General features: G+C 46.2%; 7 protein-coding genes and 1 non-coding gene across 8 annotated transcripts; 2 read left to right on the top strand and 6 right to left on the bottom strand.

Moving 5' to 3' along the window:
• Positions 1 to 199: 199 nt before the first annotated feature.
• On the top strand, positions 200 to 739 carry FPOAC1_002114 (uncharacterized protein; the record flags this gene model as incomplete). Its single annotated transcript, XM_044846700.1, has 3 exons — positions 200 to 430; positions 485 to 677; positions 735 to 739. The coding sequence occupies 3 exons, from the start codon at positions 200 to 202 to the stop codon at positions 737 to 739; spliced, it is 429 nt and encodes a 142-aa protein (XP_044712616.1).
• Positions 740 to 1,290: 551 nt separating this feature from the next.
• XYL4 (Endo-1,4-beta-xylanase 4) lies at positions 1,291 to 2,379 on the bottom strand (the record flags this gene model as incomplete). Its single annotated transcript, XM_044846699.1, has 2 exons — positions 1,291 to 2,062; positions 2,111 to 2,379. 2 exons carry the CDS (start codon positions 2,377 to 2,379, stop codon positions 1,291 to 1,293), a joined length of 1,041 nt encoding a protein of 346 aa, XP_044712615.1.
• Positions 2,380 to 3,879: 1,500 nt separating this feature from the next.
• On the bottom strand, positions 3,880 to 4,991 carry FPOAC1_002112 (uncharacterized protein; the record flags this gene model as incomplete). Its single annotated transcript, XM_044846698.1, has 5 exons — positions 3,880 to 3,916; positions 3,969 to 4,141; positions 4,191 to 4,225; positions 4,273 to 4,346; positions 4,396 to 4,991. 5 exons carry the CDS (start codon positions 4,989 to 4,991, stop codon positions 3,880 to 3,882), a joined length of 915 nt encoding a protein of 304 aa, XP_044712614.1.
• A 357-nt stretch (positions 4,992 to 5,348) lies between these two features.
• Positions 5,349 to 6,027, bottom strand: FPOAC1_002111 (uncharacterized protein; the record flags this gene model as incomplete). The annotated part of the gene is made up of 3 exons (XM_044846697.1): positions 5,349 to 5,796; positions 5,857 to 5,938; positions 5,991 to 6,027. 3 exons carry the CDS (start codon positions 6,025 to 6,027, stop codon positions 5,349 to 5,351), a joined length of 567 nt encoding a protein of 188 aa, XP_044712613.1.
• Positions 6,028 to 6,945: 918 nt separating this feature from the next.
• FPOAC1_002110 (uncharacterized protein) lies at positions 6,946 to 8,132 on the bottom strand (the record flags this gene model as incomplete). Its single annotated transcript, XM_044846696.1, has 2 exons — positions 6,946 to 7,706; positions 7,760 to 8,132. The coding sequence occupies 2 exons, from the start codon at positions 8,130 to 8,132 to the stop codon at positions 6,946 to 6,948; spliced, it is 1,134 nt and encodes a 377-aa protein (XP_044712612.1).
• Positions 8,133 to 10,782: 2,650 nt separating this feature from the next.
• On the top strand, positions 10,783 to 12,320 carry FPOAC1_002109 (uncharacterized protein; the record flags this gene model as incomplete). The annotated part of the gene is made up of 5 exons (XM_044846695.1): positions 10,783 to 11,039; positions 11,089 to 11,110; positions 11,157 to 11,473; positions 11,522 to 11,905; positions 11,957 to 12,320. 5 exons carry the CDS (start codon positions 10,783 to 10,785, stop codon positions 12,318 to 12,320), a joined length of 1,344 nt encoding a protein of 447 aa, XP_044712611.1.
• A 456-nt stretch (positions 12,321 to 12,776) lies between these two features.
• On the bottom strand, positions 12,777 to 12,869 carry FPOAC1_002108. The gene has a single exon. It is a non-coding gene; the product is annotated as a tRNA-Ser (tRNA).
• A 1,931-nt stretch (positions 12,870 to 14,800) lies between these two features.
• On the bottom strand, positions 14,801 to 15,900 carry FPOAC1_002107 (uncharacterized protein; the record flags this gene model as incomplete). Its single annotated transcript, XM_044846694.1, has 3 exons — positions 14,801 to 14,851; positions 14,903 to 15,652; positions 15,706 to 15,900. 3 exons carry the CDS (start codon positions 15,898 to 15,900, stop codon positions 14,801 to 14,803), a joined length of 996 nt encoding a protein of 331 aa, XP_044712610.1.
• Between the last annotated feature and the right edge of the window lie 1,371 nt (positions 15,901 to 17,271).

The following is a 17,271-nucleotide window of genomic DNA, read 5'->3' as shown; positions in this document are numbered from 1 at the left end:
CTTGACTGCGCTTAAACGCTATTTGGCATCTGTCGGCTGAACTTGAACTTTCTACCCGGCTCTGGGCCATACTACTTTCTCCACACAAGTCAGGCCATTGCTGATGTCGATGAAGACCAGTTTCAGTACTGGTGCGGTGAAAAAGATCCTTGCATCCTGAAGTGAGATTTTCGATGGACCACTGTCTGTGAACCGCAATATGATGGCAGTGTCCTACCTATTAAAGAACAACCAATTTCAACATTCCGGAAACGTCACATTCCCTCTTCGTCCAGGTGCAAAGACTGCTTGCAAAGCTATAACCGAATACGATGGTTGCGCCATTGGGGGAACTGCGTTCAAGCTTGAAAAGAATCATACAGTTGGCTGTCCCATCCTTGCGGAGGATGAGTCACCAAAGCCAAAGCCTTGCAACCTCGACGTCAAGGAGGTTTGAAGTAGTCTTGCGGCAGCCATTATAAAATCTACTACAAGCTTAACTAAGGTCCCTAGCAAGACTACCGATTCAGCTTCAAGGGTCACAGGCACAGAATCCGGTAATGCTTCTGACCCTACGAGTACTAGTGGGACTCAAAAGACAAATGGGGATGACGGCGGCGCCGATAGTAATAGCGAGGCACAAGGACACAGTATTGCTGACATCGGTGGACTCTTGACTGTATTCATCGCTGTCTCTGGTAGTATTATTATTCCATTATTCTCGTAAGAGGCATTTTGATATTGGTATCAGTGAGCATAGTGGCGTATGCTGGCTCTAAGCGGTAGTGAAAAACGAAAGGCATAAGTTTAGGATGCAAACAAATAAACATCATAAAAGCCTGTCCAAAGTAACCTAAAGTAATTTGGTTGTACGAGCCAAGCCTGCTACCACGAAATCGTGGCCAAAATGAACTAGTAGGGGTTACAGTATAGAGCGCCGCTTGCAAATCCATGTCTGGGCGAAACAAAGATTGGATTTACTTGCATGGGTGTAAGTCAAGATCTTGGCAGGCCTTACATAAAGCAAATTGACTGTTTTAAAGTGAAAGTCATGTACAGGAACATGGTTGCAGATAAATCACTTGAGGATGGGATCATTTCATATAGCTGCAGTATCTGCAAGTAAATATTTCATATATACAAGAAATAAATAGAATTCCTTTCACTTCTGTGCAAGGGGCACAAGAAGTTGCCAACAACCATCATCCAAAATTGACAGCTCTCAGGAAGTCTGACTCTGTTCTATCCATGCACGTTTCCGGATGGATAGAAAAACCAGTGCCAGGTTTTGTGCTCGGCAGGTTTTTAACCTTAGTTGCTCTGGCAAGACTCGCCAGCGGCCTGCTCCTGCTGGGGCTGAGCACCTCCCTGCTGGAAGGGGTTACCACCCTGTTGGAAGGGGTTACCACCCTGCTGCTGGCCGTCATTTCCGAAGCTAGGCTGCTGCTGACCGTTACCCTGATCCTGACCTTGACCCTGTCCTTGGTCCTGACCCTCACCGGCACCGGGCTGCTGCTGGCCGTTGCCGGCATCGCCCTGACCGTTTCCAGCACCAGCACCAGCACCAGCGTCACCACCGTTGCCGGCATCGGGCTGAGTAGCGTTACCGTTACCAGCACCAGTGTCAGGCTGAGCAGAGCTGTCACCACCAGCGGAGGCACCACCACCGGAAGAAGCACCGCCCTCGGAAACAGTCATGTGGGAAGATCCACTGCTGAAGTAACCCTCGGTGGCGAGAATCTGGTAGTCGTGGGTACCGAGCTTCATGCCGTTCTTCTCCCAGGCGTCAAAGTGAGCACCAACATCAATGCTACCAGTGGATCGGTGATCCTTGCGAACGGACCAGTACTGCTCAAAGGTCTGAGTACCGTCGATGGAGGGAGCGTTGGTACGGGTTTGGGTGAAGATGTCGTAGGTGCTACCATCGACCTCGACAGTTCCCTTCTTCTGAGCTCCGGTGGAGGGATCGTAGTCACCGAACTGCTCAACGATGTAGTACTCGATCAGAGGGTTTCGGGTCCATCCGTAGACGGAGAGGTAGCTGTTGCCGTTGGGCTTGTACTCTCCCTCGTAAGAGATGGTTCTAGATATGTAAGTATGGATTTGTCGTTGATGTGGAAGAATGACTTACCGGGCCTTTCCAGGGCTCCAACCCTTTCCGCCGACGACGTTGCCACCAGTCTGCCAAGACATGGTGTAAGAGCCGCCAGCGCCGTTCTCGTAAGTGGCCTCAGCACCACCATCAGACCACCAAGAGTAGTAGAAGCCATCGTGAGTACCAGAGCTGTTGGGGGTACCGCCTCGCTTGGCAAGCTTGGAGAAAAGGCCTTCGGGAGAGGGCGCGGCGATAGAACCAGCTACGAGCGACAGCCCAACGAAGACGGAAGTAATGCGAACCATTTTGGTAGAATAAGATTGATTCCTGAATCAAGTAGAAAGAAAAGAATGTATAAGAGTGAATAGAAAGCGAGTGATGGAGTTGAAAGGATGATTCGATAAAGAAGAGGGCAGAGGAAATAGTAGATATATAGTCTTGAGAAGAAAGTCCCATGTGTCGTGAGGTTAATGAGGCTGAAACAACTACCGCATGCTTACCAGGGCGGGCCGAAGTGCCGATCGGACCATGTCAATGAAGGAGGATCGACTCGATAATTTTTCCGTCCGTTAAGCGACCGACTTGGCGATTTATTCATGTTTATGAAACAGTAAATCAATCGATCGTGGGCCGAGAATGCCGATATGCCAAGGAAATATCAATGCTCTAGCAGGCCTTATGGCGATATTTCCTTCGGCTAAATATGATTTCGAGATCTTTGGTAGTATTTTAATCTTGGCGTTGGTTAACATTGAACATCTCGCATCATTTCTGAGACTTGATGTGATGATCATGTTTCTATCATCAGATAACCATATAGTGTTTGCTGTTTTGAATCCATCTCTTGTTTTGTAACGAAACAAGTTAACAAACGGGAACTATGTATAGAATGTCGTTTCCTGTCAACCAAACTCAAGTTCATTGTTCTTGACGTTGAGCTTGACCATATTGGGCCACATTTAATTTCGATTGAAACATAGTGTAACCGTAGTTGACGACGCGTCTCGGGACTTTTACCCACCTTGGCATTAGCTAAACCTTGCTTAACTTGAAACATGACGAAAAGCCAGGACCAGGTGTCAAAAGTTGGATTGTTTCAGGTGTAGTAACTGGACATGAGCTGTTTTTGATCTGTAGCCTTGAAACCCGAAAAGGAAAAGTGACGATACTGATTGACATTGGAAACATGTTTCTAGGATGCGATTGGATGAAAATAATAATGTATTCGATAAACAATCATCAGATTAATGCCGCTGTCATCGAGAGTTATTAACAACCTATGACTTGGAAAAGTGATGTGTACATTTAACAGCAAGACATGTCACCGCTGTCAGTTAATATGGATAAATGCCTAGATCAACGTCTATCAATCAAATTAATCTATACATAGTATATTAAACTCAGTGGTAGCAATATCCTAACTAAGGATAAGCTTTATTACTCATATTTAGCCTAAGATATTAAAGCGGAAGCTTCCGCTGTCTCTCCGAAATCCACAACATCATGTTCAGCTCGTGCTTCGACCAGATACAGGTCATTGCGCTCAAGACTACATTAGCCGAACTGTGTCAAACTACGGATGTCCTGAGAACAGCCCTTGATTTTTCAACGAGGCCCGAGCGATCGAGTGGACCATGAGTTCATTAACAGATCAGATAAGTCTAGGATTGTGACGATTCATCTTGTCAGTGGGGTTTTTCATGTAACCAACTATTCTGTATTGTGCAAAATCTCTATCATGCTCTTAGGTCTAATTATATCATTACCAGATCTAGATTATCACTTCGCACCATTGCATTTATCCGTCAAACCTGTACTTTCTCTCCAACGTGTAACAATACCCTGTAATTGTCAGTCTGGGCCACACTAGGTATTGTCCCAAAAATAAACTCACCACGAAACCCTCCAGTAAGGCTTTCCATTCAAGCTCTTACACATGCCCCTACTCCCATCATTCTCAGGCGCCACGTCTGCACAACACCAACCATCATCCGCAAAGTCGAGGGACTTTTCACGAAACAACTTTGCAGCGAGTGTCTTGGCCAGTCCTCGTCGACGATATGGTTCCTGGACATAATAAGCTTCCATTTATCCCTGCCAACATTTGTATACTTACTTCACAGTGAAGACTGATCAGTGAACCGTCGAAACCTAACGCAATTAGAGCCGAGCCGCATAAGTACGATCGAAGACAATACCCAGAAAAGCCCAAGATACGGGAGTGCCATCCTCGAGCTTGATCATCAAACTTGGCATACGACGCAAAACCTGTCTATACCAAGTCATCAGCATGGAACCTTACGCGAGCTTTCAGGACCTACACAGTTCTAGGGATATCAGTTCGCGAGATGACAATCCGACAGTCATCATCCGTTGCCGTTCCCCATTTCATACCCTCGGGCAATTCTACTTCGTCCTTGGGTATATCATCGTACTTGAAAAGCCACTTGTCGTATGCTCCTGTTTCGCGTGGTTCTACTCGTCCTGTTTTGTACAGAAGTTCACGAACAGAGTCATGAAGTGTTCCAAGCAAGACAGCATCGTCGTATACAAGCTGTCGGCCGTGATCCCTTGCAATCTTGATACTCTCTTGGACAATCCTGTCAAGTTGTTTCTCATAGATGGTTGTGTCATTGGTCGTAGCTTGGTCGGGGTGTTCGTAGGTCGAATAGATCCATGCCTGTGTGTCAGGGCCACCCCCCACGTCAATATACATAGCCGTGAATCTCTTTGGGGACTCTTCGTCATCCAGTTTGGAGTCGGCTGCAAAACAAATCTTTGCTGTTTTTCGTAGTCCCCCTTCGAATTTAGTGAATTGTAGTCTCCGAAGAAGTGAAAGAGAATAGGGCAAGTGGTTGCTCAAGAGCGTCACCAGCTGCGCTGGAACGGTAGAATAAACCTCGATAAAGTCGGACATGTTGATTTCTGTCCTGAATTTGCTGGTCTGGTCAATTCAAAGGAAGTTGAGAAATTATGACTCCAACCCTGGTATCTCAAGGCTAGATGAGTCAACCATTTCGCAAGGCTAAATATCGGGTATCCAATGGCTCTGTGACACTGTGACACATACCAGAATAGTACCATGACAAAAGTAACTTGTTAATAGACCTTTTTGGACTACCCACTCCTCGAGATAATAGATATACATATTAGCCACAGAGACATGAGAGACGACATTTGGGTTAGTCCATCCTGATATTCTGATTCATCTATCATCTGTAGTCACTCGATCTCATCAGGTTTCCAGTTCAAGCTATACAAGTAAATGTTAATACTACAGCCAAAATGCCAATACCAGTCCACTTATGACACTGAGAATCCACGTAGCTGCTTCTGATTTCTTGAACTGGGCCTTATTGTATCCAATTCCTAAGTCAAACACTAGATGCCGAATTCCATTAATGAAGTGGTACGAGAAAGGGAATCCTAGTAAACCGAATTTGACAGCTGCCTTGGCGACAAAAGGCAACGCACCAAAAGCCGTTACCAAAGCAGTAGAGTCAAAGCCGAGTCCAAGGTAAGGAGCAACAGCATGGGCGCCTAATGTGAGATATGCTGTGCCACCCACGATAAGGCCAGTGATTCTGGTCCAAGCTGAAGCACTGAACCAAACTTGACCAATTTTGTAAATACCAAGGTTTGGAGTGACGGGTCGATTCAGGCGCTGCTTGACAACAATCTCCCGACCTTCCTCTGGCTGGAGCTTTGTGATGATGGGGGCTCTGGAAAAGGGTCAGGGCCTTTCGTTGAGTGATGAGGAGGATTGTGGCTGTGAAACTCACTGTGATTGTTGAGACAAAAAACGGGTAAATGCAATTCTAGCAATATTGCTATTGAGCATCATGCTTGGTCTTGATGAAGTTGCTAATCAACAATGAGTCATGGTGAGCTTGCTTGGTATAGAAACGCTACGTACCACGCATCGCAACGAAGCCAGCTCTTAGGAAACTCATGTTTACGAGTTGAATGGGAATCAAAATTAACACTCTAACGTTTGAAATAAATGTTTAGCGGGTAATTGAATAGCGCGCTTTCCTATTGAAGAATGCATCAGATCATTCCTCCGTCTGGCTCAGCGCCGGATTGTCCGGGGCTTATATACAGACGATATAACATGCTGAGCAGGTGGAACATAGTATTCGCATTCTTACTCCCGATCCCAATGCTCTCCTACGCTAATGATTCTCCAATCGGATTTGTATGATTATTTATTTGTTGGTTAAAGTATGACAATGCTCCATAGAGGTTCTGTGCGTCCGGCACTCTACATGCGACTGGCCGGATATCAACATTGCGCCGGACTCATATCACCGACGCAGCCAATTACTTTGATAAGACTAAATCTGACCTAGGTAGTGGATAGCAGAAATATTGACCTCCTAAGTCTTAGGTTACAGAAATAAATAGTCTAAGAGCTATAGTCTAAGGAGCATAAAGTGGCCTACTAATTTCGTCTCTTATGCTTCCAGCGGCCAATTTTTCTGATACCCTGAGGCTGACTACTATACAGAGTAATGAATTCACTTATAGTCACCTGGAAGACCGGAAAGTGTTGTCAACACGCAAGTACAGTTATAGAACAGCTCTCTTAGCCGGATGGTATCAGTGTTTTGGAAGGACGTGTTGGTACAAGATAACCATGTAATTTATACTATCAAAATGCATCTAACAATTGCTAGCGCATTCCTCCGCTCTATAATAACAAACTCCGACTCAGTACCTGACTGAGAATTGGACATCAGCCCACAAATTCTTGCCTCCCTGGTCCTACGGCGCAGCGACGAACTCGGCAGGACCGGGTAGATCGGCTAACAAAACGATGTGCCGCAACAGAATTGTGCCAAAGATCACTCTAGCGTCGGTCTCCCAATTTACTCGGCATTAGGAGTAGCGGAAGGGGCAGATCCGGGGGGAGATCCAGAAGGCATTCCAGAAGGAGGGCCACCGGGTCCGCCACCAGGGGCGCCGCCGCTGTTTCCGTTGGCAACACCACCCTCCTTGTAGTAGTAAGCAGCGGGGGTGACAGAGTTGGAAACGGTAGTGTTGATGCCGAAAGCGAGCCAAGCAAAAAGACCGTCACTGATGCTATCTCCGAGGAGAGTGTACTCAATGAATGGGTCGACACCGTCGGTGCTGAGCTCCTCCTTCAAGATACTGTCATCTTCGTTGAGAGTAAGCTCCTGGGTGTTGGAAGCATAAGGCTCCAGAGTCTCGACCTGAGAGATGAGATCCTGATCAAAGAAGGCTTGTCCGACATGACTAGCATAGTTGTCGCTGCCCAGAGTGTGATTGGCCAGGAGGGTAGCGTTGGTGTGAGCCATGACATGGATGTGAGTCGCTCGGCCGGTGTAATGGCCAGGGAAGATGGACTCGAATTGCGCAACACCATCACTGTCTGTCTTCTGGATTCCGCGAAGCCAGGTCTTGTCGATGTTGGTCTCGTCGGAGCTGTCGCCATTACCATTTGCGACGATACCGGAGTAAACACCGGTGGAGTTGCAGTGCCACATCTCGAGGTAGACATTGGGAACAGGGTCGCAAGTCTCGACGTCGATGACCTGGTAGTCGAGGACGATGTTGAGTCCGCCTTGCTCTTCGATGATGTTCTCTCGGACGTACTCACCAGCAACGTCTATCTTGTGTTAGTATTCGTGTATACAAAACATGGTGTGGAGGATATCTTACAGTAAGGACCCTGAGTAACTTCGGGAGTCAAGACACAAGAGTTGATGCTCGCAAAGAGGGCAGCAGCATCAGTACACTCGGTGAAGCCTTGATCAGTCTGATTGTGAGAAGTGTTCAGGGCATCTTGAGCTCTCTTCTTCAAAGCGCGCTTGGCACGAGCCTTGTTGACTTGGGCTGAGCGACGAGCGACATTTCGGGCCTCAACACCACGAGCCTTGAGCTTAGTGGAGCAGTGAGCGAGAGAGGATCTCTTGACAGAGCTGAGAAAGTCGCGGCGCTCTGCAGCTTCATGGGCGATATCGTGTCCGGGATGGGCTGAAGCAATGCTGGCTGCGAGAGCGAAGCTTGCGAGGACGTTCTTGATAGAAGGCATTTTGGTGGTGGTTGGTGAGGAGAGGAGTTGTAGATGGTTTATGAGTAGTTTGAATGGTTTGGATGAAGATAGAGATAGATTGTTTCCAGGAGTTGTCTGCTTTTATGTTTCTTCATTCGCAAATATTGTCCTTTGGTTTTCTGTTGTTGATGAGATCCCACATGCCGTGTAGCCTTGCTCAAGAATACCGCCATTGTAACAATCAGAGTGAGACGCATGGATATTCGCGGTGACTGACGCGTTACATCAAAGATATCGAAAACGACGATCTCTCCGAATGAAGTCAGTCGAATGCTAGTGAAGAAGCTAAGCATGAAGCATAAGCATAGACGGCAACTAGGGGGAATACTACCGAGGATAGCATCTGGCATGACGCAGGGGTCGTCGTTGTCTATCCTATGAGAGGACTTGCAAAATGGTAACCGTGCGTGTCAGAGTACAAAAAGGTGACGACGATTGGTTGTTCGCGGTGGCTTTTCCTTGGTGTTGACACACGCAAGCTACCAAGCCTTGTGGGGAGTTCGGCTCCCACATCCCGACTCCCGAAAGAAGCTGAGTTTACAGCCAAAGAAAGATGCGATTTTATTAACAAGGAGTGTTTCCGGTGCATACTACGTACTACGTATGTAAACTTGTATTATAATTACTCCGATTGGCCAATGGTAGAAACTACTTCTCATGAATTTTCCATAACTGGGCAGTTGTGCGATGCAAGCCAAACACAGGGTGATGAATACGACAGAGAGACAGAGTATTTTTCGCATGTCTCAATTGAAATGACAAATATCACGCGAATGTTATCATGGAATACCAAAATGTCTCTTATTTAGATAAATAAATGCTTCTGTTAATAAATTCCCATTAGTTTAGGGTAGGACTGTCATGAAGTCTAGTCGTATTCATCTTCAGAGATCCGTCTTTTCTGTCCTCACTATCCACAATCATCGGCAGATGAGAAAGAATGAAACTAGAACTCCGTTTGCCATGTGGGTTATGATCGAGTACTAGATCCTCGACTTCGTGTCCTTAAACATGGTACGCCACATACCAAGCTCATGGGTTTTCATTGCTGCACTAGAAGTTTCCAGATGCGGCTCCAATTGTTATCCGACTTTAAGACGGTAAAGAATGTGAGATCCAAGATTAGATCGGATAAAATAGTTGGCCCAAAGATCCGGCTAAATCGTCACAATATGATCAAGTCATTTTGTCCTCCATACCGAGATCTCTGCTACCCTGGGTCTAGCCAGTGGATTTTGACTGCCTAGCATCTAGATAACAGAAAAAAAGACTCCCTAAGCCTTGGGGTATAAAAATAAATAGTCTAAAGCTATAGTCTAAGGAGCATAAAATGTCATACTAATTTTATCTCTTATGCCTTTGGCGGTCGATGTTTCTGACACCCCGAGGATTGCTTCTCTGCCACCTCATTCCTCAGACAAAGTTAATGCTCAGACGCATTCTTGTCTAGGCCGTGGGTTCTTGGTCCTCGGTAGGAGCGAGAACGTGCGGTGGCGCTTGGACTAAACCAACGCGTCGGTCCGCTTATCTAACTTGGCTAGCAATATTATTCCTCTCGCGTGGGAGCTCCATCGCATCTCTGCCGTTCAAGATCCAATGGCCAAAGCGCAAACTCTGCGGGATTCATCAGAGATATCTGTATGAGTGATGACAATACTGCATTGCTATGAATGACATATCTCGAAACGCCTGGATGATTGTTGCTCTGGCCAATAAACAGAGATATGACCCGAGGCGGTCTGCCAGCTTATCTCACGGTGTTATCATTTGAAGTAATGCAACATATTCTCACTTTGCGGCCGCAGATTCTCCCCTCAGGATATTAGAAACATTGACCACTGGAAGCATCAGAGACGAAATTAGTGGGCCACTTTATTTTCCTTAGACTATAGCTCTTAGACCATTTATTTTTGTAACCTAAGACTTAGGAGGTCATTTTTTCTACTACCGTAATGCAGCATTTCTGGGCCCCTGATCACAAGCCACCGAATTCTGTACTCTGTTGCGCGGGGAACCGGCTAGATCAATGGGGTCTAGGAATGGTGGCTTTTCAAATGATGGACACAATGCAGGGAAGTACCAACGTGTATTTCTCCAAAGCGCTACCTGCCAATTGGACTCTAATCTAGACACGATGCAAGGGAGACATTCTACCGTTCCCTCCTTGCACGACACGCCGCGAGGAACAGGCAGTAGTTGATGGCTCGGTTAGAGACAATTGACGAATGAGCAGTAACAGCCATCAATCAATAGTCAGTGCGGAAGCACCTATTTTGTCACTGGCACCATTTCTCTCCAAGCCGTGTCTTGAACTCCGCCAGCTACTTTGACTCGGGTTCACGGTTGAGTTTCCCCGATAGAGATCTATCGATGCAAGTGGCCCGCTAAGCCTGCCAAGCTCATCACATCTGATAGAGTTCAAACCTATTGCCTAGCGGCTTATCATAGCTGAGAACCATTAGTCTCAGTTCCAGATTCAATGGAAGCTGGGCAAAAGTGTGTTATCAACAGGAGAAACATGGCTTGTTAGAATTCCTTAAAAGCTGATCCTGTCTTACCCGCTGCTCCTGTTCCCAGGGATTTCCCCATCATTTTCTTTCTCCTAACCATCTGACCGTTTGATATCAAAATGTCTATCTCTGAAGTTGACAAGTACCTTTGGTTGGCATACTGTAAGGCAGTGCAGAATGCTGTTGGTGGCCTACCTGGACACAAACCTGCCCTGTTCTTCACCAAGAAGGCTCAAAAAGCACCCGTTGCATCGCCGGATGTTGATCCCGCCTACACAAACTATGGTATCAACAACATTATCAACAATTTTCTGCAGACAAATGATCTATTCTTCGATCCATCTCACCACAAGACCTATACACAATGTCTACTTGAGTAAGTGAATTGATCTAAGACTGAGACAATAGAGCTAACATAGAACCAGATATCTGCTTTCAGTCAAGATTGTATGTAATCTTTACCAGTAACACATCCATTTCTAACAGGCCTCAGGGAGATGGAAACCAGACTCGCGTAACCATGACAGGACGGACTCTAACCAGCGCACTTGACCAAGCTCTACGTGAGAGGGAACGTGCACTGAACAGGTTTGAAAGGGAAGAAGGTTATGGGTTGACTGGTGAAGAAGACTTTTCCCAGTGGTGGCCTTCACATGCACCGGCATATTCTGCTGCCAAGTCAAAGGTCGACGCTGTGGCTGCAGACTATAAAGCTCTCCTCCTCAGCGCTGGAGGACCAGCTGCCAGTCAGCTTGCGAGAGATTTCAACAGAATCATTCAAGCTTTGATCGGCGGGCAATTTGTTGATGGGTAAGTGTCCGATATTTAACAAGGTTGATTATCATCTAACGATTATAGAATTACCATGCCAGCTTGCCATGCATCCGCTGAAATCACTCGAGAACTCCTCGAGAAAGACAGAACACCACATGCCATCACATATGTCCCTGAGTTCATCTCTCCACAGTACACATCTCAGATTGAGCACTGGATGAACGGAGTTGGCGATGGAGACTCCTCTACACAGATTAATGTCGCAGATGGAAAGCGTGTTGATGAGTTTGATTTTGGCCATGCCGCCACAGATGGTTTTTCTTATGGTCCATGGCTGTCATTCTCCAGTGGCAAAGGAAGCACGAATGAGAAGCCTTTGTCTTTCGGTTCTGTTGACACTGATACGAACCTTGACGTTCAATTCTCATATGACGAGATTCAGACTGTTGCGGTTCCAGCTGGTGACTGGTAGGGTTTACAACTTCCAAGCCCACATAGCATACTGACACTACTTGACAGGAATGTCCCCAGCCCTGGTCGACGATACCAACTTTCAAGCACAGCTTCCGAGGAGTCTCGTAAGCTTGCCTTCCCCGATTATCTTGTCGTGGTAAGAAACCTCGGTTTCAAGATCAGTATCCGAGACGACAAGCTTGCTAGACAAGTTGATGACATGTTTGGGCAAGCCAAGGACTCCGGAGGCTCTGTTCGTGTCTTTGGTATACCTGCTACTCCCGAGGGTGACCCTGATAAGGCTACCGAGGAGAATGCGCACATCGCTGAGTGGGATCGAGGGAGTGGAATGCTCTTGGTTCGGCCCACGACTGATGCGGGTTTCGCGTCTGTCGTCGCCCTTGTTGGCGAGCTGAATATTAGCCAGTAAGAAAATTCAGGAACTAGCTTAGTATGTCGTTACAGCCGTTGTTTTGTCCTATCAATACTACCCATAATATGTCAATTTGGTGGTCTCGTTCATCCAGGTTAGATTTTCGACCTGCCGTAACAGATAACAAACAACCAAGGTATTTTGCCCAGAGAGGCTCAAGAAACCACTCCGCTTAATGATTAATGCTAAGAAAGAACCTGTAGGGTCCAGTTTGTTTTGCTGCGGTTGGTCTGAGACAAAACGCCATTGCTACTTTATACCCCAACCAACTAACTATGTAGACTATTGTCCCACAACAACAACCACTGTTTGACCCAGAAATGACCCACTATATCTTATTGCTCCGTTCTCTAGTATCTGTTTCCTCATTCCAGACCCACCAAAATCTCACCGCTTGCAAAAAGCTAGTCCAGAACCCACAACACCATGGATACACAACACAAAAAGGTATCTCGACAACGGCAGGATTCGAACCTACGCCCCCGAAGGGATCTGCTTTCTTGAATTGCTTCGAGGCAGACGCCGTAACCACTTGGCTACGTTGTCTTATTTGATTCTTGATGTTTTCTGACAATAATTTGATACTTCATTGATATCACGACAACCAGTCGCCTGACCCACTTAACCATCTAATGAAGGAGACACAATCCTTTCCTGGGTTATGTAGGTTGTCAAGAAACCAATACGGTCCTTTGTTAGAAGTTTCCCTATGCCTGATGCGTGTTGTGCTGATTCCACCACTCTGTTGATCTGATATTGACCCAGTACATGGACAGTCACATACATCTACTTCACTGTGCCGGATGATTTAGTCCAGAAGTTGATACTACACTGGCCTATTGTGGTTACGACTGAAGAACTACAGAGGTGACCGCGTATACAATATACCGTATTTGTCTTTCACGTTGTCGTTCTTATTGAAGATATACTCACTATATGCTATCATATGTAACTCCCATTCTAGAGGCAGGGGAACCACATTTGTGCTCTCTCAGCACCGCATCCAATTACATGGTCTTTTTAGATCTCATTACAATAACACCTGTCGTTCGCAACTACAATGGCACGTCGAAAAACAAAGCGTTACAATGAATAGTTTATAGATCCAATTTCACTAAATCAACTATTGATCCTGCAGATGAGTTTACACTACCACAAAGAAACTACACGACCAGAGAAGGTTGTCTTGGGAATTCTGCTGGGCCTCTAGCACGCAGAAACTCTTGACTATGACACAAAGCCCACGATAAACAAAACTGAATATCGAGCTACCTCGTATTATATAACTGAATCCCGCCAAGCCAAGCACTGAACCCGCCTTTCTTTCAACCCATGGGAAAGAAAACCTATGCCGTCACCACAACTATAGGAGCTTTTCCTGGAAGGATCGTTTTCCGATCCAGCCGGAACACGAATATGAGGTGCTCGGCGGTGAGGCCTGCTGAACATATCACTTGGTGACGATGAGTTACAGGAGTGCAGTTTTGATTGGGGTGTAATTATTAGCATCCCGTGTAACATTAAACTGTCACGCGGCGCTGCTATATCAGTATTTATGCTACCACTAGATATACAGACTTAGGGTGTCAGAATAATAAATAACTAGAAGCATAAGAGACGAAACTAGTAGGTTATCTTATGCTCCTTAGACTATAATATTAGACTAATTATGTTTGTACCCTAAGACTTAGGACAGCCTTGTTGGCCTGTGTAGTTTGGAAAGGTGGTAAATACCAAACCTGGCAACCAAGGAGAGGTGAAGTACATTTGTTGTTGACTGTCTGGGTAGTGGCAAGAAAAAAACTACTTATACTGTCTCGGTATCACCACGGCACTCAATAGGAAGATCACATTCAGACAGTACAGTTGAAAGACAATGAGGAATTGTTATAACCACTGCGGACGCTATTCTTGGCCTTGTAATAGAAACGACAAAGACACTTCAGGAAAGTCACTTCAATACAAACACTGACCAGCTTCTTAACCTCCAGTTCTCAAGGCAGTCCACTTCTCCTGTCAAGGTTCTAGATCTGCATCCACGGTGTATAATTTCTGCGTGCCACGGATATATCTCGACTCAGTAGCGTACCAAGGATGTATCTCGACTCAGTAGCATACCAAGGATGTACATATCTCGACTCGGTAGCGTACCAAGGATGTGTCTCGACTCGGTAGCAGGTTTCTCGAACCGGGATGCGCCTCTCGAACCATGCGGAGTAGGTGTCAAGCTTGGAGAACGTCGGTGAGCGGCAGGAAAATAGAGGAAGAGCTTACCATGAATACAAATAGGTGTGCTGAGGTCAAATGTAGCAGTAATGAAAAAAAAAAAAAGAGAGAAACAAAAACCCACAGGGAAAAAACATGAATGGGCGTTTGCATCGCCGGCAGTGACGCAAAATGAACAACATGACAGGGCCATCAGGCAAAAGAAAAGAACAATTCACCGCAGAATAAACGAAGACAACTATTTTCCAGTCCTACACTCGTCTCAAACCGCCATCCTTGAACACACTAGAGGGCCATGTTGACTATTATGCGATTAGTTTAATGATATGATAAATAGAGAGAACCAGACTTACCCCTTGATTCCACACGAGGTCTTCACAGAACCTGAGGTTCCAGTCAAACCGCCAGAGTAGCTGGGCAGCGATACCTGGGCTGACGTTGGTCGCTCTCACTAATGAGATGATGAGACGCCTGCGACTGCGAGGCTCAAACGATTGGCTCTGGCTGAGAGGCAAATTCCCTGCAGGGCCCAGAAAGTCGTCGAGAGAGATTGGTCCTGAACTGCGAAGAGTTGGTGCCTGTTGCTGCTCAGGCCCAAGAGCAGAGACGGTCGGTTGAGGTGGAACTGTAGCAGGAACAGGGCCAAACTGTTGGTGTTGTTGCTGCTGCTGAGGTTGAGGCTGAGGCTGGGGCCCGCTGAAGCGTTCCTTCATTGCTTGAATGTCAGCTTCCGCAAGACGCAAGCGATACTCTGCATCAGATACAAGAGCGTCGCTGTTGGCGGAAAGAGGGGAATGGCAGAGACCGATAGCGGGAGCGGGAGAATAAGAAGGAGCAGGGGCAGGAGCCGGAGCCGGAGCAGGAGCCGGAGCAGGAGCAGGGGCGGCAGAAGTAGGAGCACCCTGTGTTGGTACCACAACTGGCCGCAGGAGATATGCGCCAAATGTTGGATCCCAAATGGACTCCCATCCAGGAATAGCAGGAGGCGCAGCAGGTGGGAAAGTTGGCCTCTTAGCAGCGGCCTCGAGTTGGGCCTGCTTGGACTTGCTTCGGGATTTATTCTTGTGAGGGCAGTCCTTGTAAAAATGCTCAGTCGAGCCGCACTGCGCGAAGGAAATCAGACTTTGAAGCTCTAGAGATGTTAATGAGAACTTACGCGGAAGCAACGAGCGGGCTTCTTGCGAACACCTCCGTCACCTCCATGGCCACCTCGGCCACCACGACCACCACGACCACCACGGCGACCGCCAGAGCCAGAAGCAGCACCAGAGCCAGAGCCACTGAGTCCTGATTCCTTCAGAGCCTTTCCAACAGCAGCACCGATGGCCTTTATCGTTTCGGCGTTAGACATCTAGATGTGATATTAGTAGCTGCGGTCTGAAGAGTTAATATTGAAGAGAGAGATACATACAGTGATGAGACGAGGCGAGATGAAATGAGGCGAGAAGTGAGAGATGAGAAGTGAATATAAGAGGCAAGAGTGCGATATGATGCAATGTGAGAATGCGAGAGTGCGATTTTATGCGATGTTATGTGATGCGAAGATGTGAGATGCAGATGAGAAGACAGAAACTCGGAAGGAGGAATATTTTAATAGAATCCCTAACGCGACGCGTGGTTAGTTGTCTAGGAAGTAGGTAGGCACCTGCCTACCTACGAAGATGCGAGTTCAAGTGGCAGGTGCCAGACACTGCCAGACATTCTAATTTGAGACGTTGTAGTTAAAATTCTATGTCAGAAAACATGGGTATATTATATTTTTACTGTATTATATGTCGATATATATGGAGGTTATTTTATATATACGACCTTAATGATAGTAAGTATAAAGTTTTAAATAATATCTTAAAAGTATAGTAATTTGTTTAACTCTAATTAAAATCTTCTGCCAGAAGTATTTCAATTTTGATTTGGTTAGTTTGTCTATGTTACTGCAAAATTCAAATCAACATCACTCACAACTGAAAAGTTGCCTTTGTAATACCAGCTGCACTTTGATATGTCAAGGCACGGCAATGCAAATGACTACAGAGTGCATTGACCTATAGAAAGCAGTATATGTGGATGAGCTTATACAATTAACAAACAAATCCTACTGACTTAGTTTTATCTGAACAACCCCTATTTCACAAGCTCAGGCGAAGCAAAGATCAGCCTTCCTCGTAGTTGAGGAAAAGCGGTATTTTAATAGTCGGCGGAGCACTAACTTTCAACTCCGACCTTCTGTTTATCATCACTGTCCCCGGACCTTTGCCATATTATCTATATATACGATGCAACTCAGTCCTCCTACCAAGGTTCTTGTGGGATTGGCGCTGGGCCCGCGTACTGAAATCCGTGTTGATCACTCCGATCTGATGATAGATTCATTAGATAACAGTAACTACGATACTCGACGATTGAATAACAAATATATTGAATTTAACCAAAACCCATACTTTACTAAGATTCCCTTCTGTGGTGACCGTTACTGGCGATATCTGGCCTGCAAATATCTTAACAATCCTTGACGGTCTTTGGCAGTGCCTGCCACCTGCCACCTGTAGCCGTAACTCAGCTTCCACTTTCAATCTACAGGCATGCGTCAGAGCTTGCACAAAATTCCTTCTTTCTTCTCCTCTCTTCTTCTCCTCTTTTTATTCCCTTCATTTCGCATCGCATCGCATCACGTTAAACATACAACACAACGATAACACGACGAACAAGGATTCAAGAAGAAACA

Source organism: Fusarium poae, chromosome 1, assembly GCF_019609905.1.
Source record: "Fusarium poae strain DAOMC 252244 chromosome 1, whole genome shotgun sequence".
Taxonomy (NCBI): Eukaryota; Fungi; Ascomycota; class Sordariomycetes; order Hypocreales; family Nectriaceae; genus Fusarium; species Fusarium poae.
Note: the sequence above shows the minus strand (reverse complement) of the source record. Positions and strands in the feature narration are given on the sequence as shown.